Below are 24,635 nucleotides of genomic sequence, written 5' to 3'. Positions count from 1 at the left end.
TTATTTGTTTACTACTCTGTGTCCCCAGTAGACTAGGAGCTCCTTGAGGACAGCCACTTTATCATTTCTTTGTGTCCCCGGTGCTCATACAGGACCAGACAGGGAGGTGCTCAAGATGTGTTTGCCGTGCAAGCAGTCCTAACTCAGGTTTTCCGCACTTAGCTGGCCCCACGCAGGAAGGCTGAACTGCCCCGCTCTGGGTAGCCGCCCTGTAATCTGAAGTCAGCAGTAGAAAGCAGCGTGTGCCGAGAAGCCTGCCATGCTGTGGCAGCTGGGGACTGCCACGCTGCCATCTAGGATATTTCTGAGGGACTCTGAAACGGGACTGCCACACTGCCATCTAGGATATTTCTGAGGGACTCTGAAACGGGACTGCCACACTGCCATCTAGGATATTTCTCAGGGACCCCGAAGCAGGAGTGAGTGACTCCCTTTGATTGTGTCAGTTTATGGTTATTCAGGCTGGGCGAATCTTTTTCTTCTTTCTTTCCTTTTTTTAAATGTGTATTTTTTGAGAGAGAGAGAGAGGGAAAGAGACAGAGCATGAGTGCGGAAGGAGCAGGGAGACACAGAATCCGGAGCAGGCTCCAGGCTCCAAGCTGTCGCACAGAGCCCGACGCAGGCTCTTACAGTCCAGGAGATCATGACCTGAGCCGAAGTCGGGCGCTTAACCATCTGAGCCACCCAGGCGCCCCTGGGCAAATCTTTTTCTGTCCTTACCACTTACGTTAGGTATTTCACTGTTTGCTGGCATCACCCGTAGAAAGGAAACAGTGGAGTCCATGTTGCAATTTGTTAGTTACCCAAATACAAGGTTTCTCAGCCTCAGCATATTTACTTTGGGGACTGGACAGTCCTTTGCTATAAGGGCACCCCCCCCCCCAAGTCATGATAACCAAAAATATTTCTAGATATTGTGAATGTCCCCTGGGGAAGAAAACCACGCCTTCCCCATTGAGAACCACTGCTAGAAGGATGGGAAAGAGGGTGAAGTTCTAAAATTGCCTTCACAGAGAAATTCTTTATGGAAATCATCTTCCCTCCACTCAGGTAGCCCTACCTGAGGGTGGTGGGGGCCTGTGCCAGGCAATATCACAGGCGCCTCTCCTGTGGCCAAGTGCCAGAAGAGTGCGTGCCGGGCCCCTGTTCTGGGCTGGGGTACAGGGGAGGCCTCTGCACCTCCACCGGATTGGAGGTAACAGGTGGAAGACCCACACAGGTGGAGGCAGAAGCGTGGTGGCACCCGTGGGCCAGGCACAGCTGGAAGAATCCTTCATTGTCTGTGGCCTGGGTGAGTCAACTGGCACCAGATTGTGAAGAGCTGTGGCTGGCTGAGAAGTTAGCACTTTAGTTTGTGGACATAAAACGTGGGGCGTGTCACCAGAGCTGGGCCTTCAGGAAGCTTGCCGTGCGTGGCAAGCAGGGGTGATGGGGGCACAGAGGGGAGAATGAGGCACAGAGACATTGTGGAGGTTGTTCCCTTTAAACTCACAGTGGTCTCCTCTCTGGAAAACTAGCATCTAAAGCTGTAAACTAGATTGTGTGGCCCAAGAGGGCTCGGAGCAGATCACAGTTTTACTCATGTGACGCTTGCCGTCTTCCCTCTTCACACGGTGGTGAGACCAAGGGCCCTTAGACATTTGTGACTGGTTTCGTCACTCCCAAATCGGAGTGTCTGGGGCACTCAGGAGCCAGGTATCGTTAGCTGGGTCGGAGGAAAAGCCTCAGAGATCCCGGCAGCAGGGCAGCGACTCCTCCTCCAGGGCTAAGGGGAAGGACAAACATAGATTTCACAGGAGCCGCTGAAGACGGCCTGGGTTTGAAAGGCTTGGTGACTCCCACCTGGACCGTGAGTGGGGCCGGGCAGCTTTGACACGGCAGGCCGCACCGCAGGGGAAGCAGACAGGGCTGCAAGGGAGGCAGCGCCCAGCAGGCTGCCCAGCGAGTGCAGCTGCAGGTGATAAACGGCTGTCCAGCGGCAGAGGGGCCAGGCCGTAACTGCTGCTTTGTGCAGCGTCTCCTTCTCTTGTTAACGTGTTCGGGTGAATTGACTGCCACAGATGGGCCTTTCAGCTCCGGGCACCTTGGTTTCTGGGCTGATGGTCCCCTCCCCCACCAGCAGAACAAGCTGCCCCAGAAGGAGCCTGAGAAGAGGCCGAGGCAGCGCCGCGTTGTCGGGCTGTCTCCTGCCTGCCTTGGGAAACAGCCGCTGCTGCAGCCCTGTCGGCAGGCACATGGCAGGGGAAAGAGATGTAGACGGGGTGCGGGTCCAGGCTCGCGCCCCACCCATCTCCATGATCGGGAGCAAAGCATTCTCCTTCTGGGGGCCACAGATTCCTTATGTGTAAAATGTGAGGGTTCAATTCGAGTTAATCTGGAAGCTTCTTCCAAGTTCTGTGTTTTGTATCATGTCCATGATTGTGTCTTTTGCACTACCAACAACAGGTCACCCTCACTGACCAAAAAGATAGCAATTTTCTGTCGAAACAGTTGTGTAGAAACAATACTGAGGGGGTGCCTGGGTGGCTCAGTTGGTTAAGCGTCCGTCTTTGGCTCAGGTCATGATTTTGCTGTCCATAGTACGAGCCCCGTGTCGGGCTCTGTGCTGGCAGCTCGGAGCCTGGAGCCTGCTTTGGATTCAATGTCTCCCTCTCTCTCTGTCTCTCCCCTGCTCACGCTCTGTCTCTCTCTGTCTCTCAAAAAGAAATAAATGTTAAATTTTTCTTTAAAAGTATTTAAAAAAGAAAACTATACCGAGGACCCCCCAAAAACAAGTACTTCTCCCCTTTCCATGCCCAAGCCAAATTGAATTAAACAAGTTGCTTTTGATCTTGACCCCCACCCATGTTTCTCTGGAAAGACGGGTTAGATTTCAGAGTTCTGATGCCCCTTCTTGCTTATTACCTTTTGCTGCGTGCACACACACGCGCATGTCTGTGTAGAAAATACACACGCGTTTCTTTGCAAAAAATAAAGCCAAATCATTGTAAGTAAAATTCTCTGGCTAATTGAACTGACTATGGATGGTTTCTGAGATCTCATTCCGTGTTAGATTTTCCAGGGGGACGTCTAGGTAGGCTGGAGGGGGACTAATTTGGAAGTCTGATAAGCAAGGGCTTATAAACAGTTCCATTCTCTGACAGTGAGGAAGAAAAGCTTGTTCCCTAGGTAGTGAAACAGAAAGAAATATGTCATCAAAGAGGAGAAAGAGGATGATTTTGCTGTTATTTTTATTATCCCATGTGTTTTATAGACCCCTTTCAACCCATTTTCTGATCTGCCACTCCGCACAGCTCTAGCTCTGAGGGGTAGCGAGAGCAAAGGTTACCAGGTTAAGTGATTTGCCTAAGGTCACAGAGCCGACTTAGCACTTGTCCCCCAACTCCAGGCCAGTGCTCTTTCCCTCTCCTGCAGCGCCTTTGAGAAACAGCCCCTTGTGCCAGCAGCTCCGTCGCTTCCTGTTCAGGCAGTGGGCAGGCTTTGTCTTGCCTTCAGCCTTCTGAGCCCCACAGAGAATGCTGGTCTGCCTCCGCGGGCCAGTGTGTGGTAGGGTCTGACAGCATCTAGCTGATTAACACGGGGGTAGGACTGTTCGCGTGAGAGGGGTCTTCATCTCAGGGTAAGGCCCGCCTCTCAGGGAAGGGCAGATGTGACGATTCACAGTAGCACAGAGGCTGCCATCTGTCAAGGCAGGATGGGGGGGTGGGGGGCACGGGAGAGGGAAGCTCTAACGCATCTTATACGCACCCAGAGCACCCCCGAACAAGGCTCTGCTCTCCCTGCCCTAACCAGGCACACCAGGTAAATGAGCTGCTTAGTCACATAGAGGACGAGCTTTGTCAGGCCCTCACCCGGAGAACTGCCCTCCTCCCCCCACTAGTTCTGTTCAAGGCTGCAAACTGACCTTGGTTTTCCCAGATGGATTGTTGAATCTGTTTTTGATGTGTATATACAAAGAATTTACTGTGGGAAAAGGGCTTGGTCTGTCTCAAAGTGCGATTTGAGTGTTTTTCCTTCTGTTGTGTGCTTATCTATCCATCTCAGGCAAGGAAATGTTCATGACATATATCGCTCTGCCTTTTGGTGGAAGCAGTTTCTCATATATTCTTTGTAACTTGCAGTAAATGGTCTATGCCATGGACACTCTTCCTGATAGACTAAAATATGTGTCTCTGTCAGATGAAATAGGCTTTGGGGCTTCGTTTTCTAACTTTAGCACCAAATGAAAGTCTAAAATACAAATATTTGTCTCATGATTGGCCTTTGTTTGAAGCCAAATCTTTTTCTCTCCCCAGGTGTTCCAACTATTAATATACTGGGTTTTTCCCCCCTTCTTTTCCATTTAAAATAGTCATTTAATATCCTATATCTACTCAGTTATCCCTAATAATAGGAAGGGATCCTGGTTTTTGGAAGGCATGATTAATTTGAAGAGCCCAATTTTGTCATTCAATTCAGCCTCTTCCCCTCCAGATCTTTTATTTCTACTTTAGCACTTGGTAAAACTGAGTTGATAGTTGGCCCTTCTTTGTTCCAAGTGAGCTAATATTTAGTACCTCATTCAAGGATTGGTGTAGGAATAGTCTAAAGCAAGGATTTGGTCCACTTACATGGTGAGAAGATCTACTGAGTATTCAGAAGCCAGTGGCATGGTTTGGCAATAGAAGACAGTCATGAACTGCCTAGGCCAAAAGGTCCTTGAGTTCTTGTACCTTTTCCCAGCCAACTTTCCACCCCCTCTCCTGGAGACACCAGCTAGGTCTGTTGGTCAGCAGCAGTCAGAGAAAGCAGAGAAGACATGATGATCCACCTCCTTCTAACTCCTTGACCAGCTTCTCTGAACATAGTTGTTTTTTTTTTAATTTTTTTTTTTACGTTTATTTATTTTTGAGACAGAGAGAGACAGAGCATGAAGGGGGGGGAGAGTCAGAGAGAGAGGGAGACACAGAATCCGAAACAGGCTCCAGGCTCTGAGCCGTCAGCACAGAGCCCGATGTGGGGCTTGAACTCACGGACTGTGAGATCATGACCTGAGCCGAAGTCGGACGCCCAACCGACTGAGCCACCCAGGCGCCCCTGAACATAGTTTTTAACGAAGGAGACAGCACGGCCCTGACCTTACAAGCCATAGTAGAACACAGCATTGCACATTGAACTTCACCTAAAGCAATTAGTCTGAGCTAGAGTATCAAAAAGGGTGAGGAGTTTGGGGCACCTGGGTGGCTCAGTCAGTTAAGCATCCTGAGTCTTGATTTTGGCCCCAGGTCATGATCTCACGGCTTGCGAGTTCGAGCCCTGAGTCAGGCTCTGCACTGATATAGCTTGTGGAGCCTGCTTGGGATTCTCTCTCCCTCTCTCCCTCCCTCTCTCTCTCTCTCTCTTTCTCTCTCTCTCCCTCTCTCTCCCTTTCTCCCTGTCCCTGCCCCCTTGGCCCTCCCCTGCTCCCACATGCATACTCTCTCTTAAATAAACTTTTTTTTTTTTTTTTAAGTTGAGGAGTTTAACATTTAACCTCTCAGGTTATGGTCCCTCCAGTACTCCCATGCATTGCTTCTGGCAATATAAATGGGCATAACCACTCTGGAAATTTATTTGGTAGTGTTTACTGTAGCTGAGCATATGCCAAACCCTGTCATTCAGTAATTCAGTAATTCCACTCGTAGGTGTATTCCCAAAGAAATGAATGCTGTGTTCACTGAAAGACATCTCAAGAATATTCAGAGCAGTACCATTTGTTAGAGCCAAACACTGGAAAGAACCCCAATGTCCATCAGCAGTAGAATGGACAGATAAATGGTGCTATAGTCACATAGTGGAATAGTGCGCAGCAATAAAAAGGAACGAACTGCTGTACACACTGGAGGGATCTCATAGGCCTAATGTTGAGCAAAAGAAGCCAGACACACAAGGGTAGATATTACGTGATTACACGTATGTGAAGTTCAAGCCTGTCACCTGTGGTGGTGACACACGTCAGGGTGATGGCTACCTCCTGGGAGAGAAGAGGTGGGGGATGCGTATTGATTGGGAAGGGGCATGAGAATTTTCTGGGGTGCTGGAAATGTTCTGTATTTAGATCTGAGAAGTGGTTACAGGGCTGTACACGGAAGCAGAAATCCAGTGAGCTGTGTAGTAAGATGAGTGCACTGTGGTGTGCATCTGCTGGACCCACTCAGTGGGAAACCAGAAGTAGAGCTTAAAGATACCTGTCAGTCCAGTACTGGGACGCTTGAGCATCTTGCCTCTGCTCTGTTTTGTGGGACAGTCAGCCACACGCTGCACCGAACGCTGCCAGACACGGCTGCCCTGTCTCCTGGCGTGAGGTATTTTCTACATAAACAAGTTGGGAGAAAAATCACCCGTCGTTTCTTTGCCTGTTCCTGGGCGGCAGGACCAGAGAAGGAATGAATATGCAGAGGAATGGGCAGGAAGCCTGTCTGTCTGCCCATGCACACTCCCCGCTTAACACGGGCCTTAATTCTTTTAGGCTCTCCAGTCGACCGCCCGGCTCTCTTGACAGGCAGTGGAAATGATTAATGATCATTTTCAAAGCCAGGAAAAAACAGCGAGGGTCCTCGGCAGGGCCACGTCCTGGGTCCTGGGCCCTCACCCCGATCAGCGGGCGGGAAGGCAGCCATGTGACTGTCTGGGGTCCCCGCCCCTGACTGCGTCTCGTCTTCGTTGGAACAGGCCCATTTTCTGTGGTGGGGTGGATGTGCCACCTCCCATCTTTGTCTCCAGCGCCCAAGGAGGCCATCTCCTCCCTCCGCCCTCACCCCTACCCCTTCCCCCTATCTCCGCAGTCTTGAGTGGTAGGAAGGAGAGCGAAGTACCAGGGAGCAGCTTTTCTTTGGCTCCATGTGTCTGGAAGTTCCCAGTGACAGCTTTGGCCTTGCTAGTGCCATGCCCCAGCGGCGTTCCCACCACCCAAGGGTTAAAGCCCCGGGAGCCCCACAGCCTCTCTGGGTCCCTGGCCCTCATAAAAGCCTTTTCTGCGTAGTCCCTTGGGCTGCCTCAGGCTCCCTGGCTGAAATCTGATAAGGGCCCTCTTTGTTGGAACTGTCAGTCTCCTTTATTGAGGAGGGAACTGGAGACCAGCGGCATTTCTTGGGGTACAGATAAGGCCCTGGATTCCTGTCAGAGGGAGCATGATTAATTACCCTCAGTCCTAGCTCCTGCTTTGATAGCAGTGACTGACAGTACACAGGCTTCCCCATCAGGTGCTCACGCCCCCTCTGGGAGGCCCGATGGGGGTGGAGATTCAGCCTCCTGCAGGGCCAACGCTAGTGACCCACGAAGCGCTCTTGCAAAGGCCGTTTGCCTCCTTCCTGGTTCTCTGCAGGTTGTTTTTGCTCTTATTGTGGACAGAGATCTGTTACCTTCCAGGTGAAGAGCCTCCTTAGAGGAAGATATAATCCAGCCCAGAGAGCAAGCCAGAGACACCCCTCTTCCCTGCAAGGCTGGGGGAAGAGCGTATGGCCGTGGTCCTTAGCCACACAGGGGCCCTCCATAGGACAAGCTCCTAAACCATCCACCTAAAGTCACTTGGCAACATTATTCCATAATTCAGGCAAGCTCCTAAAACCAACTCACCCTCCCTTCGGCAATAATCACAACTATCCATTTTTGTTTTCAGTTTTTATTCATAGACTCATAGGACTGAAAGGCATCTAGCCCAAATTCCTCATTTCACAGATGGAGACACTGAGACCCGAGTATGTCAGTCCCTCATCCCCACTCCCCAGTATGATATATTGGTCCTCTTTCTTGTTCAGAAGGTAAACTCCACTACAAGGCCTTCCCCCATCTCTTCATAGCTGAGTCTCCTTGAGGCAAGGGAGATGGCTGCCGGGTCCGTTAAGCACAGGGCAGCCTGCAGAGACAGACCAGTCTAAGGGTCCTGTTTCTGTCGTTTGTCTTGAAGCCAGCGCAGGTTTTGTGTATGGATTGTCTGGACAGTGTGAGAAAACCGTACCGTCCTCTACAGCTAGCACTCAGAATAGTCTCAGCTTTGTTTCTGACAGCATCGGGGTGCCTCCTACCCTGGGAACTATTTTCAGCAGTTTCACCGAGGGCCAGACTCTGGGAAGATAGCACCCTGCCCCCTTACCCACTCGTCTCTGCACCAGGGTGCCAGCTGTATCCCAGACCTGTGCTTTCTCCCCAGGGGTGCTGGGACGAGGTCACTTTTTGGTTAGATTTACGGCCTATGACTTCACATGCCACTGTGCCCCTTTCTTGTCGCCTCAGCTCCTATACCTACCTCTGTTTCCCCTGCCCTGAGCAGTTCTCAGCCTCATGCAGTCACCTTCTGTGTGACTATCAAAACGCTAACTTTTCATGAAATTTCTACATCTGTAATGTTGTTGTCTCTCAAAGAAGCCATGTCAAATGGCTAGACAGTCCAGTGATGACTAGGGAATAGCCTCCAGAGGCCGTGTGAGCTACACCTGAGAACCTTTCATGGTTCATAGCTACACCTCATCTTCAAACAAAATCAGTATAAACAGCTTGGTCACTTTCCATTCTCCTGGCTTGCCTCCATAAATGACCGTGTCCAAAAGTGCAATACACTGTTTACGTTTGAAGATTTACCAGCATCGGAGATTGTAATGAAAATCGTGTAAATTATGAAGGCCATTTGCAAATGGATTTCGAAAACCAGATACGTAGCTCCCATCTGTGACGGTTGGAGGACAGCACTCCCATCAGCTGGGCAAGCCCTGCCTCGTGGTTGGTTACACACTCAGCCGCACCCATCTGTGTATGGCCCAGACCTGGCTGCCCTCCACTCTTTAACACATGCTGCCCCTTCTCTTTGACCCCACTGAGCGTGTTCATGGTTTCTTTACCTTCTCAAAACCACCCCCCCCCCAACTCTCCATCCATCCTTCTGCTGCCTATCCACTTTTCGTGGGACCTGGACGCAAAGACCTTAACAACCCTGGGCTTCCATTCCCCCAGTTTGTTTACTAAGGGTCGTGACCCTAATGAGCCCGCTGGGACCTGAGAGGAGACAGTGACTTCTGTTCAGGGTTGTCGGCCTCAGACACCTGACTTGGTGCTGGTGACAGGTCTGGCGGGCGCACTGCAAGCATTACGGAAATGCATCTGAGATTCCAAGTTGGGTAACCCAGAGCTAGTAGCTATGACTCTGAGGAGCATTTTTTTTTCCAACCTGCACAGTAGTTTAACTTATTACACACTATAACATTTAAGAGATGGTGAAGGAGAAACAGTCTCTGCCTTCACAGAGCTGACAGTCCTGGGCTACCCAGTGAACATACGTAAAATGATCAGAGACTAAGTATCGCTGAACTTGTAGGCGTCATAACAGGAATTCGGAGAGAGAAGAAATCCCTATGAACTAGGATAGCTAGATTCTTCCTGAAGGCCACTATGGAGAGGACTTGAGCAGAGGCAGGTCATGTTAGGCTTGATGAGGGAGAGCACCAAACAAACCATGGAGGAGAAATGGGCCTGGTTTGGGGAGTGTCATGAGGGGACCCAGCTAATGAGTGAGAGTGAGTTGTTGGGATGCTTGAAATACTTTGTAGGTGACCTTTTAAGGGGTGTTGGGGCCCCAGGTGATGAGACTGGGCTTGTGGGGCGGGATGGGCAGGCATAAGCGTCTGTAGGTGTTGAACAAGGATGCCAGGGCCGTGGTGGCAGCCGTGCTCAGGGTGAGCGCATGGGTAAAGAGGCCGCCGTGGGCTGGGAAGGCAGATACGTTTGAGAAGTGCCTCTAAGGAAGGATCAGTGGAGCCTCCTAACAACCTCAAGGGGGGTGATAGGGGAGAGAAGAGGAGCCGGTGCTGCCCAAGACCTCAGAGGATGATGGTGGTGCTGGAAGGAAAAGGAAGTGATGGGAGAGGACGGGCTGGCTTGGGGATAAGGGTAAGCTCGGTGTGAACATTCTGACTTGGAAGGGAACAGGTCACTGTGAAGATGTCCAGGAAGCTTCTGCAAATGCGAGGGGGCCTTGGGAGTGGTCCTTCCAGAGTCTGGGCGATGCCATGAGGGTGTGAACTCGCCTGGCCATGAGTGTGCTTCGGCAGACAGGCCTCCCAAAGGACATGGACCTTAGCCCTGTCCTTCCAGGAGACCAGTTCTGCCATACCAGGCTCTCGTGTTTACGTCCGGAATCAGGTTCACTGTCCAGAACACAGGGAGAAAAAGTGAACCAACACAAACTATGTGTCTTGGCAGTGTCCCCACAGTCCTCTGCATATTTTACCTGTGAATCTTTGGATCTAACACTATGACCCCTTTGTTTTGACCCTCTAAGGACCAGCTGATGAAGACAAAAGTTCTTCCAGACCTCCTGCCCCCTCCCCACACTTAGAAAAGAGGCCTGGTGCTGCCATCCAGCTCCACATACATGTTCATGCTCAGGCTGTTTGCTCTTCATGCCTCTGGCTTGCATTATCCTGTAAAAGAGTTGATGAGGCCAGTGTTTCAGGGCTAGGAAGAAAATGGCATTCCTTGAGGGGAAAGAAGCAGGAAGAGCTGAAATAAACAGCAGTTTCGAAAATCAAGCTGGCTCACCGTCTACCAGGCAGGCAGTGAGACCTCAGCAAGACTGGGGCAGTGGGAGGGGGCCAAGGCAGAGGAGAGCAGCCTGTGTACAGTAAAAGGAGTTTGCCATCAAAAGGCAACAAGTCTCATACCCTGCCCTGGACGGTGACCCTTCCCTGCGGAATTCTCCCCTCTGACCTCCAGATCATTAATCCTGAGGCTGCCAAATGACAGTCATCCATCACGCCTCCTGACGAGCATCCCAGCCGCCTGTGAAAGGACCCCAGCCCCGCCCTCCCTGCCGTCCCCTGGTGCTCATTAGTGGGCCTTCCTGCCTGGTGCCAGGTTTCCTAATCAAGTCCCTGGCTCCTCTCACTTCCCTTCGGGGCCAGTGGCGGAAGCTGCTCTGACCCTCCCTCTTGCAGAGGCCAGGGAGGGGGTGGAGTGATTAGTGGGGAGAGAACCATTGAGTGGCTTTTTATCCCCCTGGAGACTTGTGTGTCCAGCGGCTCCTTTGACTTGGTGGGGACACAGGAGAGAAAACATTTCTCCATCCTGCCTGCCGCAGGAGAGGGGGAAGCAGGCAGTATGCAAATGAAAACACTGTTATAAAGTGCATGTAGAGCTACAAAAGAGACACCCAGGGAGCTGTGCAGGTGGGTGGTGGGACAGCCGAGTGGCTTCTGAAGGCTCGAGAGGAATGTGAGTGGCCACATCATTAGGAAAAAATCTGGACTCATCTTGGTAGCCAAAAAAATAAAAATAAAGGGAAAACATACCCAGAAAGACTAATGTCTTAAGCAAGACCACAAAGCCTGTGAGATGGACCTGTCTGCTCATCCCAAGGAGAACTGGCAGCTAGTCTGTCTGATAGCTTCCAGCTTTGGGAGTTGGAGTCAGATTAAAGCAGATTCGTGAACATATTTCTAACTCAGCAAAAGGTGGGCACATGGATATGTCTTCTTTCTCTGCTTGATAACACAACTCTCTGTTTCTCTATTTGGACAATCACAGGGACTCCCATCAACCGAATCCCCATCATGGCCAAGCAGATCCTGGACCTATATATGCTGTATAAGCTGGTGACGGAGAAGGGGGGCCTGGTGGAGATCATCAACAAAAAAATCTGGCGGGAGATCACCAAAGGCCTGAACCTGCCCACATCGATCACCAGCGCCGCCTTTACCCTGAGGACCCAGTGAGTGGCCAGGGCCCTAGGGAAAGGAAGCTGAGGCTGGAGAACAGGGATGTTTTAACCTAGAGGAGAGGAAGGAAGGAAGGAAATTCCACTGTACAGTGAGCAAGATGAGAGGAATTCCCAACGCAGCCAGGAGCTTTCTGAGAGGAGTCCCTCTCTAGACCTAAGTAAGGATGAGACCACCATTTCCCAAGAATGTTCCTAGGCTACTTTGCCATTCTCTTTCTTTCGGGCCTCACCATTAACTCCGTGAAGTAGGTGTTATGCCATTTTTCAGAAAACAAAAACCAAGTCTCAGAGATCACAGTCGAGCTGAGATTCACCCCTGGGCTTCTGGCCCTGCATCCACTCCTTCCAGGACATCGTCTCCCCCACACACCCCCACCCTAAGCCTTAGCCCTTCCTGCCTGACATTCTGCACGCCCAGCCACAGAGGACCGGGATGTGGGACCCGTTTTTGCAACCATGTGAACTGATTCCGAGGGTAACAGGAGCAGGGGAACCAAGAGTAGCCTGAGGGGCATCGATTCTTTGGAGCATGCTGGATGTTGCTCTCTAAAGAATGTGGAATGAGCATCTGTGAGTCAGTATGTCATAGCCTTGTTGAGAAGTGGGAGGGCTTTATCTTTGGAACTCTTCCAGCAGGAGTCGGGGACAGCACTGTAACCAGTACAGTGGTCATTCTCTTGAGGCTCTTGGGACATCTGATGCAAGGACGGACAGCACTTCTGGGTCCACGCACAGTGGGACAAATCACTCCTATCCGAGCAGCATGACTCAGAATGGTTAGGACGTCCCAGGAGCCAGGAAGACATTGCAAAACCTTTCTCCCAGGGTACTAACACAGCACCAAAACATACATGAACATGAGTGGAGATGTGCTTTATTTCCCTGAAAGAATGGTGCCTCTGAGTGGAGCAGAGATCAGGACAGGGTTGAGTAGCAGCTGGCGGGCCCTGGACCTTTCTCTTCTGCCAAGTGACCCTGTGTCCTAGAGGCCTGCCCCACAGAGACCCAGAAACTTACACTGGGCGGCGTCTGGAGCCGTTTTGGATTATTCTCCTTGCTTGCTTCCTCTCCTCCAGGTACATGAAGTATCTCTATGCCTACGAGTGTGAGAAAAAAGCCTTGAGCTCCCCGGCCGAGCTCCAGGCAGCCATCGACGGCAACCGGCGGGAGGGCCGGCGGCCCAGCTACAGCTCCTCCCTCTTTGGCTACTCGCCTGCTGCTGCCACTGCTGCCACCGCCGGGGCCCCCGCCCTGCTCTCCCCACCCAAGATCCGCTTCCCCATCCTCGGGCTGGGCTCCAGCAGTGGCGCCAATGCCAGCAGCCCTCGGATATCCCCAGCAACCACTCTCAGGAAAGGTCTGCAGGGGCCAGGGATGGGGGGGAGGAGGGGGGCAGGGAGGGAGTGGGAGAGCCCGTCGTCAGGTACGAGGTCTGTGCAGCTCTGGTGCCTTTGCCAGGTGATGGAGTCCCAGTGACGACGGTGCCTGTGCCAAACCGCCTGGCTGTGCCCGTGACCTTGGCAGGCCAGCAGGCCGGGCCCCGGACGGCCGCGCTGGAGCAGCTGCGGGAGCGGCTGGAGTCAGGGGAGCCCCCGGAGAAGAAGGCCTCCCGGCTGTCGGAGGAGGAGCAGCGCCTGGTGCAGCAGGCCTTCCAGCGCAGCCTGTTGAGCATGGCGCGCCAGCTGCCCATGAAGATCAGGATCAACGGCAGGGGTGAGCGCCTCCTCCGACTCCACTCTCCACTCCCTGCCCCCCTCCTGCTGAGGGCCCTCCTCCCGGCTCCACTCGGGCCCACCACGCCCCGGGACTGGGGTGGGGGCCCCTCCGGGTTCTGCCCTCCGGGTACCCGGAAGGGTCTCAAGGCCAGAAAGCCACACGGGGCTTTACCTTCACCAAGCTGACTAAAAACTGCCGCAGGCAGTGCCCTGTTCTCTGTCAGAAAAGAAAAGCATTTGTTCAAGGGGGAGGAGCCAGAGACCTTCGGGCACAGCTGCTGTGTTTCTCTTCCTCACCAGCCTTTTGATCTGTCTAAATTAAAGGGCTCAGCCTTCACCCTGGTACCTCCCCGGATGTAGATCTGGGCGGAAGATGGCATCTCCATTCTGAGCCTCCAGGAGCCTCCGGGAGGGGCCAGGCTGCCTGTGACCCTTACAGAGGAAAGAGGAAATACCAGTTTGGCAACATAATTGACATCTTTCCCTTCCCTTCCTCATTTTTCAGGTGCCCTACCTTCTGGACTCCTGAATCACACACTCCATGCCCCTTGTTCCTTTCTCCTCTCCCCCACCCCCCACATTTTCTTGGCCATTCTTGCCCCGATTCTGTCTCAGAACAAACTTCAGCCAGCATGTGGTGGGAAGTCAGGTGTGAAGGGAGCTGTGTGCATTCGAGGGCAGCACTCCCTGCCCCACTGTCCCCAGGTGAGGAGCAGGACGCTGGGGGCGACAGCCCAGACGGCAGGGCTCTGCTCTGTTACCTGCACAAGCCAGACACTAATAGCAAAGCAGCTCACCCGGAAGAAGTACTTGGTTGCGTGATGAAAGGGCAGAGTGTAGGGTGAACCAGGCAGAGCCAGAGCCTTACAGTTCTCTACAGACCCCAGGTGGTCAGGTGGAGATGGGTGCCAGGTGCCGGGCCACATGCTGTGCAGGTAGACCCTCTACCTGAGGACCACCCAGCCCGGTTAAGGGCAAGAAGAGGTTAAGGGCAAGTCCTCAGAGGCAGGGACTGGGGCTTGCTGGTCTCTGGTTCCCCAGCCTGATGGATAGTGGATGCTTAGTTAGCATTTGCTGAAACACTGAAAGTGGCGGTGCACAGCTGTGAGCCAAGGTCAGTCTTTGCAGCCTGTGATCCCTTTCGTGGATCACAGAGGGAATGGGGGAAGTGAGTGGCTAAGCAGGGAACAGAGAAAGCCAGCGATAGGACCTTGGCAAGCCTGGGTTCTCCTGCTGCCTGACTTTACACTCAGGGGAAGGTTATCCAGATACTTTCTAGAACAGTGGGAGGCCTCACCTGCTCTGGTCAGTCCGGGAGAGTGGGAGAGCCTCGGAGAGGACACTGCAGTGTTGGAAGTCCTAATCAGGCCCGCTGTCTCCCTTGTCCCTAGCAGAAGACAGAACAGAGGCCTCGGCCGCAGCGCTGAACCTGGCCACAGGCAGCATCGGGAGCATCAACATGTCCGTGGACATCGATGGCACCACCTACGCAGGTGAGGCTCTGGGAGCCCCGAGGGAGGCCCACAGCCAGGGCCCCTCCTGTCACCCTCCAATCTGAACAGCTTCCCAGGGGTGGCTCTCTTGTATGTAGTCTCGAGGTTCCAAAGGTTAAGTGGTTTTTCCAGACTGGGAGAGGCTGAGGATTGCCAACAGGATGACGGATCCCCCCCACCTTCAACAGAATGGTGGAGACCCTTCATCTAACCCTTTTGGACCAACGGTTGAGTCGCTAATTGCACCCATCACTTAAGCGCGAAGCATCACAATCCCGTCCGTGCCCATGCCTTAAACATCGCGTTTGCCATCATGGACCTGTGGTGCACAGGACTCCTTGGAATGGTTCAGCTCCACTCTCCCTAGACATTGCCTGTCATTCCCTTTCTTTAAAATGGACCAAGGAGTGACACGCAGGCAAAGGAATCTGAGTGCAGCAGAAATCCGCCTGTTTTTACGATTCCACCCAGTCCTTTAAAGTTATTGCTCTCAGTCTACTTGGGCAGTAGTTTGTTGGCTGGTTGGGTTAGCATCTCTACCAAGTCTTTTCAATTGCTGGAAACCAGTCCTTTTCCCGCTCCCATTTCTTTGGTTTAGGGGTGAGTTTGGGAACAAGCCCCACCAAGTCTTACTAGTAAGCACGGCTTGCTGAGTGGGCGCCAGAGAGCCTGAGGGGTCCAGAGGAGGGGCTTTAAAGGTACACCTTCCATCAAACTGGTGCTCCTGTTCTGGCGGCGCCACCCTGCGGGCCTCACGCTCTAGCTCTGCCGGCCACCAGCTGCCAGCATCAGGGTTGCAGCCAGGGAAGGGACGGAGTTCTTGGAAGCAGCCTACAGAGAAGCAGCGATGCCACATCACCCTGCCGGTCACCACATGACTGGTGCTTTGGAGGCCACATTGAGAAGTCTCAGCCTGACACAGGGGGCCTCTCGAGACCAGGCGAGACAACAGGCAGGGCCTAGGTGCCCTTTGCCATCTGGTGGTGCTTGATGGTCTAAGAGGATTGGGGGCTGGGGGTGGGTCCATGGAGAAAGCAGGGAAGGACGAGATCAGTGTCTGGAAAGTGGGAGATAACGCCTCCTCACAACATGGGGAGCAGTCAGAAGGGAGGTGAAGGCACCCCAGACCTCACCTGCATCACCCTTGTCCCACCTATGCCCTTTCTTGGTGGGCGTGCACGTCTCACAGGCCAGGAACTGGGAAGTCGTTCCCAAGAGCCCCTCACCTCTGTCCTCACCACCAGAGCTGACAGACCCCGCTCCTCTGCTCTCTCCCCTTTTCTGCCACCCCACAGCCCCGCTGCCCTGGTTTGGGCCTCTTTCCTTGTGGGCCTCTGTCGCCCCTGTTCCTCCCAGCCCCGTGGAGAGCATTTTAAAACCCATATCTTATCGTGTCCTTCCCCTTCCTAAAAGCTCCAGGGCCTTCACGACCCACGCAGGGTAAAACCTGCCTCCTAAGAGGCACACAGGCCTCCCTTCCCTCATCTTCCCATCTGTCCAGCCTCACCTGCCATGCCAGCCTCCAACACATTGCCACCTCCCTGCTCTGGCTCTTCCTTTGGCCGCTCTTTCTGATAGCCCAGGCATGCTCTCCCCCCGAGCCTTTCCTGACCAGCTTGCCCCTGCCTTCCACCACCTTCTCTTTGTTCCCACAAGCCCCCGGAGGAGGGAGCAGTGCTCGCAGAGCACTGGTTACATCTCCTCAAAAATCATGGTTTACGTTTCTGCCCCCTGGCCGGCCTGTCAGCACCTGAGGCCGGATGGTATTCAGGACTCTGGTCAGCGGCCAGCATGGTGTCTGGAACGGAGCCTTACACAGGGCTGGGCACCCGTAGCGGGAACAGAGTGCAGCTGCCCGAGACTCTTTGCTCACACTTGTTCCCCCCCCTCCCCCGCAGGTGTGCTGTTTGCCCAGAAGCCCGTGGTCCACCTCATCGCAGGGTCTGCCGCCCAGAGCATGGGCGGCAGCGGCAGCGGCAGCTCTCACTGCTCAGCCAGTCCTACCTCGTCCCGGGGCACCCCCAGCGCGGAGCCCTCCACCAGCTGGTCCCTCTGAGGGGCAGGACCCAGCTCCCCGTGCCCCGCTCTCCTGTCGAGAGTGAAGGAGGTTGATGCACAGAATTTACCTCATCTCACGGAGCCCACGTCAAACACCATGTGGCCAGATGTTGAGAGTTTGGACATGTCCGTCTGTCCGGGCTCCGTTCGGGTCCTGCTGTACTCTGGGGACAGGGAGAGGCTGCAGGGGCAGGACAGGGCAGCGTTGTCCAATCAGGGATTGTGCTGGAGAACTGGGCGGGGTCTGTGGGCAGCCAGCTTCCTCCGGGGTTCCCAGGCCACCTCCCGTCCCGGGCACAGTGTATCGACAATCTGTAAGCCGGCACAGGGCTGGAGGCCCTCCAGAGCCCTTCCCCTTAATTTATTTCCCTTCCCCTGCTTTCTGCCGTGACCCTGGGGTCACTGGCCTCTTCCCCTGCTCAGCCCTTCAGTCTTTAACTCCCATGTTGGGGCTGCTAGGGGCCAAGACAATGCCTTCGTGGCCTTTCCCCGCTGAGCATGGGATGGGGCCCTCCTACCCACCTCACCTACCATGTTTGGTTCCAGGGGTGTGGGTCCCTCATATTCAAGTCTCGAAGCTATCCTCAGGGCCCCATGTCCCTCTTTTAATGGCCCCAAGAAAGGGCACACGAGGGCAGTCCTCAGGCCCCAGAGCTTACTGGGTACCTGCTGAGGGAGAGGCAGAGCCTCAGGGGGCTGCCCAGGCAGGCCCTGGCACCCGCTTTCACACTGACCCTTTTCTGGCCCTCCCAAACCTCACGCTCTCACTCGCCCTTTTGGCCACCTCTCCCAGGAACAGCCCACTTGTCCCTTGGGCCCTCCCTTCTCATGGGGTCACCTCAGCCCCAACATCCCCAAACCTGCTGATGTCAGGTTCATTGAAATACCTCAGATTTGTAATTGTTGATGTTTGATTCTTCAGGAAGTATTTGCATCTCTGATATCTTTTTTATATGTGTTTTGCTGACTTTTTTGTTTTTAATTTTTATTGTTGTTATTGTAGCACCAAAGAAATGAAAGCAGATCACCCCTAAAGCCGAGCAAACCTTTGGTACCCCAGCCCCTCCGGCCCTTCACTAAGACCCCAGTGACGAGGCGGGGAGGCAGGCAGGGCAGATGACTCAGGGATCACGGTGGCCAGGGAGGCGGTGAAGCGAGAGGCCCTTGCTCATGCAGGTCAGGTCCAGAAACCACACGGTTCTGAAGATGGTTCCTGACCCATTTGCTGCCAGAGCAGGGCTGGTCCCACACCCCTACCCCCAGCTCCCCAGGGTGGGGACAGAATGGCTCCCCTTCACTCAGCATTGCCACCTCAGGGCAGGGGCAGGCCGGGGAGGCCCTGGGCCTTATAGAGGCCTTGTAGAGCCGTCCCAGGGATAAGGGGATGCCGTGAGCTCCGTCCTCCCTTGGGCCCCTGGGCTGGAGCAGGCCGCTCCCGTATTGGGAAGATGGGGTGATTGTCACACCAGGCTCATCTCTGGTTGAGTCCGCCCTGCAGAGCTCACAGAACACCGCTCACTGTGACGTCATCAGGCTGTGGTGGTGACAGGCCACGCTGGCACGAGCTGTCACACGGCTAGCATTCGGCCCTGTCTGTGAAAGGAAAGGGAAATCAAAAGCTGGAGCACAAAACAGCTCCCTCAGCCTGGTAAGCTGCACTCTGCCGGACGCATCTTCTCACTCCCTCCCCAGCCTTCCACACACTTGCTCACACACACACACACACACACACAGCCCCACCCAGCGGGGTCTGACCCTCTTCTGGCCTCAGGAGCCTTCCCGTCTTACCCACCAGGTAAGCGCAGGCGGTGGGCAGAGAAGAGTGTCTGGGATCCGGTGCCAGGAGGGGCCCGGTTGGCTGGCGCTGGGCCCACTTGAAAGTGTCGCAACATTTGGCCAGTGTGTCTTTCTCAGGGGTTTGGTCACAAAGGATGGACTCTTCTAGCCGGAGGACACAGGGACAGTGCACTGTGGCTTTCTGGTCATTGGATCCTCTCCCCTTCCCTAGGCAGCTTGCCCAGCCAGCTTTGCCCTCTCAGCAAACCCTTGCTGCCCTCGAGGACAACAGCAGGGTCTCAGCCCGGAAGCCCAAGAGTCGGGGATGCCAGCAGGTGCCCCAGGAGCGGGGCCCTGGGCAAGAGAAGCTTTCCCTGAAGGTGCAGTCCTGAAGGCCACAGGGCAGGCCGTGGGCCGGGGCCGCTTCGTCCCCACCCCTCCCTCCCCTCCCCATCTGTGTACTCTGACCAGGAAAATGTGCTAGCACATGGGTAGCCTAGGCAGTGGATAAATACCTCAGACGTCCTCTTGCAGCAAGTGTCTGTATATGTTGTGGTTATTTTCTATCTTACATGTTCTCGAATGTTTATATTTCAATAAACCTCTACCTCTTCACACAAGCAGGTCTCTCGGATGCTTTCAGTGACCCTCCCAGTGGGCAGTGATCAGGATGAGGGAGCGGTGAGAGCATTGAGAGTAGAAAGGACCCGCTCCACTGGATCCCTGGGTTTTCCTGAACCTTCTGCCCTTTACTGCTTATCCATTCTCCAGAGTGCTCACTCTCAGCCTGTTTCTGGCTTGGCAGGAAACCCTAGGTATTGCCTGACCACCAGGACCATCTCCAGTGGTTCCGCATCAGTGTCCTGGCAGGCACAGGGCCAGGGGACTGCCTCCATTTAGCAAGGCTTTCTTTGAGCTCCTGCCGAGTAAGTATGGTCCCCGTGCTTATGGAGCTCACGGTCTTGTTGGGGAGGCACACACAATTATCCAATCAAAAATTGAAATGCAATGTGACTGGGACAGTAGGCCATTGATGGCAGATGGATGCTGGGGCATCTCTGGAAAGCCTCCCAGAGGTGGCGATCTTTCAGCTGGAAGAGTGAGGTTGCCAACTGGAGATGTGAGGAGAAGCATTCTCAGCAGAGAAACTGATCTATGGAAACTTGGTGGCCTCAGAGGACCTGCCCTTGGGGAATTGTGGCCAGGACCTGGAGTTGGAGGGGTGAGGAATTGGGGAAAAGTATGGCTGGGTCCAGGATAGATCCCAGGCTAAGGGATTTGGGTGCCATCCTTTGAGCATCAGGGCACTGCTGACACGTTTTAACCAGGACCTAGGCTTAAAAAGAGGCTTTTCTGGAAGTGTGATCTGGAGTCAGAAGACATTCTGGACATTAGACCTCTGGGATGCCACCGCTGGAACTCGGGCCTGGACCCAGAGTGCCCAGACTTTTTTTTCCACCATGATGCACATCCCATGGCTACAACCCAGTTTTGGTGAAACCAAGAGAAGTGGGCAGAGAGGAAAAGCACTGGGGATTTGTAATTGCCCTCCTCCACAACAACAACGCCCCTCCCCAGTCTGTGCAGTCCTCTGAGGCAGGCAAAGGCAGACGCCTTTGCCATTCTGAAGTGCTAGCAAACGAGAGTGACCTTGGGACAGGCTTAAGCCTCTCACTGGTCTCTAAACACCTTTTGAAAGAAATGACCAGTCCTTTAGTAATTTTTTTAAGTATTCTCTACACCCAACGTGGGGCTCAAACCCCCCAATCCGGAGATGAAGAGTCACATGCTCCACTGACCAAGCCAGCCAGGCACCGCTAGCCCTTAGTACTTTAATAACTGGTAACCAGTAGTTGGTATCACACCTCACAGCTTCCTGTGATGCAGCAGGAGGCCCACGAGGGTGTCGGGGAGGTGAGGAGAAGCAGGGTCTAGAGACCTCTGAGGCGGAAACGGTGCATCATGACTGCAGGGGATGGTGCGAGGAGAAAAGCTCCTGACGGACGTGGAGAATCTAGGAAGAACAAGGCACCAGGCCGCTGCAATTCCTTCCCGTTTCAGTTTAACAAGACCTATAGGAGAATATCTTCCAAGACCTCGAGAAAGGGAAGGATTTCTCCAACTAGACCCTCCAAAAGAGTTTATCAAAAGATCCTGGTATTTTGGGATACCTGGGTGGCTCAGTCAGTTAAGCATCTGACTCGATTTCAGCTCAGGTCATCATCTCACAGGTTCGTGAGTTTGAGCCCCACATCCGGCTGTGTGCTGACAGTGTGAAGCCTGCTTGGGATTCTCTCTCCCCCTCTCTGCCCCTTCCCCCTCAAAATAGGTAGATACAGGTTTTGGGGGCACCTGGGTGGCTCAGTTGGTTAAGCTTCGGACTCTTGATTTCGGCTCAGGTCATGATCACACGGGTTGGTGAGATCGAGCCCTGCATTGGGCTGTGTGCTGACAGCTTGGAGCCTGCTTGGAATTCTCTCTCTCTCTCTCTCTCTCTCTCTCTGCCCCTCCCCCACTCATGTTCTCACATTCTCTCACTCAAAATAAATGAACAGGGAAAAAAAAAAAAAAGAAGATACTGGTATTTAGAAAGACACACTGGGAGAGTCCCCTGGATGGCTCAATTGGTTATGCATCCAACTCTTGACTTTGGCTCAGGTCATGATCTCACAGTTAGTGAGTTTGAGCCCTGTGTTGGACTCTGCACTGATGGCACGGAGCCTGCTTTGGGTTCTCTCTCCCTCTCTCTCTGCCCCTCCCCTGCTTGTGCTCTCTCTCTCTAAATAAATAAACTTTAAAAAAAAATAGATGATACTTGCAACATAAAACTAACAGCCAGTGTGTGTGTGTGTGTGTGTGTGTGTGTGTGTGTGTTAATGCTTATTGTTAAAAGCAAAAGGGGGGGGGGTTGAAACAGGGGGCCAAGTCATGAACAGCTGTTTTGCAGAAGAGGAAATACGAATGGCTGGAACTCGCTGGGGCCAGGGAAATGCACAGAAAACCATTCCACACCATCAGATTGGCACACACTTTGGTCTTACAATACCAGGTCTTGGCGAGGATGGGGAGCAATGGGAACTCTTGGAGACTACTAGGGGAATGTAAATTAGTCTAACCACTTTGGAAAACACTTGGGCATTACCAAGTGGCACATGCAATTCTCCTAGGTTTGTACCCCAGAGGAACTGCACGTGTGCTCCAGGAGACCTGACAGCACTTAGCTATGAAACTATCCATTTCTGAATACTGGTGTGGGCCAGGTGCTGTTTTAAGTTCTCTGTGTTAATTCCTTGGATTCTCTACACATATGAGATGGGACTATGATTCCCATTTTACAGATGAGGAAACCGAGGAACAGAGAAGTTGAGTAACTAGCCTGAGTTCTTAGAGCTAGTGAGAAGAGCTGTAGGGGTTCTAATTCGGTAGCTACGGAGTCCAGAGTCTGCCCTCCCAGCAAGTACTAAGCATTCTATACACGCTTATTTCCACTCCACCCACACCCCTATGAGGCAGTAACTTCGTTCATTTTACAGATGCAAAAACTGAAAAGCAGAAATGTGCTCGAGGTCACATATCTAGTGAATGGCAGGGCTGGGAATGGACTCCAATCAGCTGCCCTAAACTCTCCTGCATGTGCCTCCCTTCCGTGAGGGGCAGGGGCGACCCAGCCCGGTGACAGAAGGAAGCAGAAGTTGGAGGGGGTGTGTGGTCGTCCCAAGTCTCCGTTCCGCCCATGTCCCCCTTGCTGTGCAGTCGGGAGTCACCTGACAGTCCTGAGAGGCTCCAAGATTCTCCTGGACCAGCCTTCCCGGCTCCGCGCCACGACGCAACCTCCCCCCACCTCATTGGCCAGGACTGGCCACGTGCCCTCCGTATAGCCAATGGGGGGGAGGGGGCGGGGCGCGGGAGGGAAGCCCGGACGCCTCCTGCACCTTCTCCTGGGAGTCTCCGCCCTGAAAAGGGGAGTTGGTGGCTTGCGGCTTCTGAGAGATCGGAATCACCACTGGAGGGAAAGGAAGAAGGAACCGACCAGAAAAGCAGGACCGGGACGAGTGGGGACCTTGCTGCGCTTGGAGGCAGAGAGGTACCGTCTCTCTGGAGGGGGGGTGGGGGGGTGGGGGGGACGCCATCTGTGCCAGGAAGCAAACAGGAGCCGGCCTGAGGGAGTGAGCGGCCGGAGGGTGGGTGCCCGGCCTGAAGGGAGGGCCCTCCGGGGAGGGCAGCGCCCTGGTTTGGAGCGCACTGGGGATGCGCCCTGGCAGGGGTCCCAAACCACTCATCTCATGTGAGCAGAAAGGAGAAGAATTTATTTTCGGAGTCTGGGGGAGCCCAAGGACAGCGGGGCGTGGGACTGGCCTTGGCAAGTGCTGCCCTTGGAAGGTACTCCTTTCCTTCTGAAGACCAGCTCACCATGCTGCCCAGGCCACAGAGCAACGTGAGATGACCATCCTAAAGGTCAAGTTTATGTCTTCTCCATACAAGAGACCTCCTGGGATGAGCTAAAGTGTCTCCATCCCAATTCCACGTCCTGGGACCTGTCGGCTCCATTTGCCCTCACTGAAATCCAGCTTTTGACACCATGAAAAACAGGGAAGTTAACAGTTCCCAAGTTTTCTGTGTCCAGTCTTCAGCCCCGAGAGACTACGATTTTGTCTCAAGTCCAGTGATCAGGACAGGGCCACTGGCTCTGTTGGGCTCAGGACCCAGTGCTGGACCCATCAGCTGGGAACTCTGTAGCTCCCACAGCAGCTGTGTGAATGGCAGGGAGGGCAGAGAACATTTTGCAGGAGATGATGCTGGAGAAACAATCTGAGAGCCGTTCTGTCCTTCCATCCTGCCAGGGTCCTCCTCTGCCAAACTCTGCTTAAGTCAGTAGATGGAGGGAATGTTCAGTGACAGAGTTGAGGGAGGTTCTGGAAGCACGTGGCCCAGCTGACGGAGCTCTGTAGGGGAAGGAAGTACGCAGCAGGGTGGGGAGGGAAGTTCAGAAGGAGAAAAATGGCCAGATAACCTCAAGGGGGACAACTCTAAGCCAGCCTTGCCTCTGGCCATTTTTGATGGCCATTGTATCAAGCTCAGAAACGAGAAACGACCTTTCTGGAACAGGTTAAGGGACCGGGGGGCTTAGCTGCCCTTTTGCTGTGTGACTTTGGGCACATTACTGCCTTGTCTGGGCAAGTTCCCTGTGAAATAGGGACTACAGAGTGATGTGAGGCACAAATGTATCAGAACTCACTTTGAAAAGTCTAAAGCCCAATACCCAAGGCCTTCACCAGTAAGACAGAAGGTTTGTGGTCATCATTGTGCTGGGACAGGGCAGTGAATGGACCAACCAAGCCCCACAAGGACCTCAGCACCCCACTGGCCACTCTCTGCCCAGATCTACTTCTAGCCACAGGGTCCCCCTGGGAAAGGGCAGGTGGCCTCATCCACTAAAAGTCAAGAACCTTGTACTGACATGGGCATTTCAGGCCCTATTTCAGGCAGGGGACAGGGAGGCTTCTGACTGCAGCCACCTATGACAGGTCCCCTGCCTCAGGCCTGAGAGAAACCCTAGCGGGGGGGGGGGGGGCTCCACTCTCCCCAGGGAGTCCTTGCCCACCCTTGGTTCTTGAAGCCTGACAGTCTGCTGTCAGCTCACTGGGGGCAAAGGGCTGACCTCGGTCTCTTGTGCAGCAGAGTGAGGCTATAAACCTGGACCCTGGTGGCTCTGGGCCTCAGTGGGCACAACACCTTTCTCCTCCAGCTAGGGCACTGCCCCAAGTGCCAACGTTTCTCAGATGCTCCTCTCCTCCATGGTTCTTGGGCTATGGCTGACACCTGGGGACAAATGAAGCAGAAGCTGACCCCACAGAGGGCAGAGAGGCA

General features: G+C 53.8%; 1 protein-coding gene across 4 annotated transcripts in view; it reads left to right on the top strand.

Annotated features, from left to right (window-relative positions):
• Positions 1-19,387, top strand: part of ARID3B (AT-rich interaction domain 3B) — a 57,531-nt gene extending 38,144 nt beyond the window's left edge. For 2 of the 4 annotated variants that reach the window (XM_027067769.2, XM_053223727.1), the window contains exons 5-9: positions 11,533-11,716; positions 12,802-13,082; positions 13,166-13,438; positions 14,832-14,933; positions 16,832-19,387. In XM_027067769.2, coding sequence (XP_026923570.2) covers positions 11,533-11,716; positions 12,802-13,082; positions 13,166-13,438; positions 14,832-14,933; positions 16,832-16,989 — 998 coding nt within the window. In that variant the 3' untranslated portion in view covers positions 16,990-19,387. The remainder of the gene's footprint in view (positions 1-11,532; positions 11,717-12,801; positions 13,083-13,165; positions 13,439-14,831; positions 14,934-16,831) is intronic. The other 2 variants (XM_027067773.2, XM_027067772.2) reach the window with 2 other exon arrangements.
• The last annotated feature ends 5,248 nt before the right edge of the window (positions 19,388-24,635 follow it).

The sequence above is a fragment of the Acinonyx jubatus genome, chromosome B3 (assembly GCF_027475565.1).
Source record: "Acinonyx jubatus isolate Ajub_Pintada_27869175 chromosome B3, VMU_Ajub_asm_v1.0, whole genome shotgun sequence".
NCBI lineage: Eukaryota > Metazoa > Chordata > Mammalia > Carnivora > Felidae > Acinonyx > Acinonyx jubatus.
This window is presented reverse-complemented; position numbering and strand designations above follow the sequence as displayed.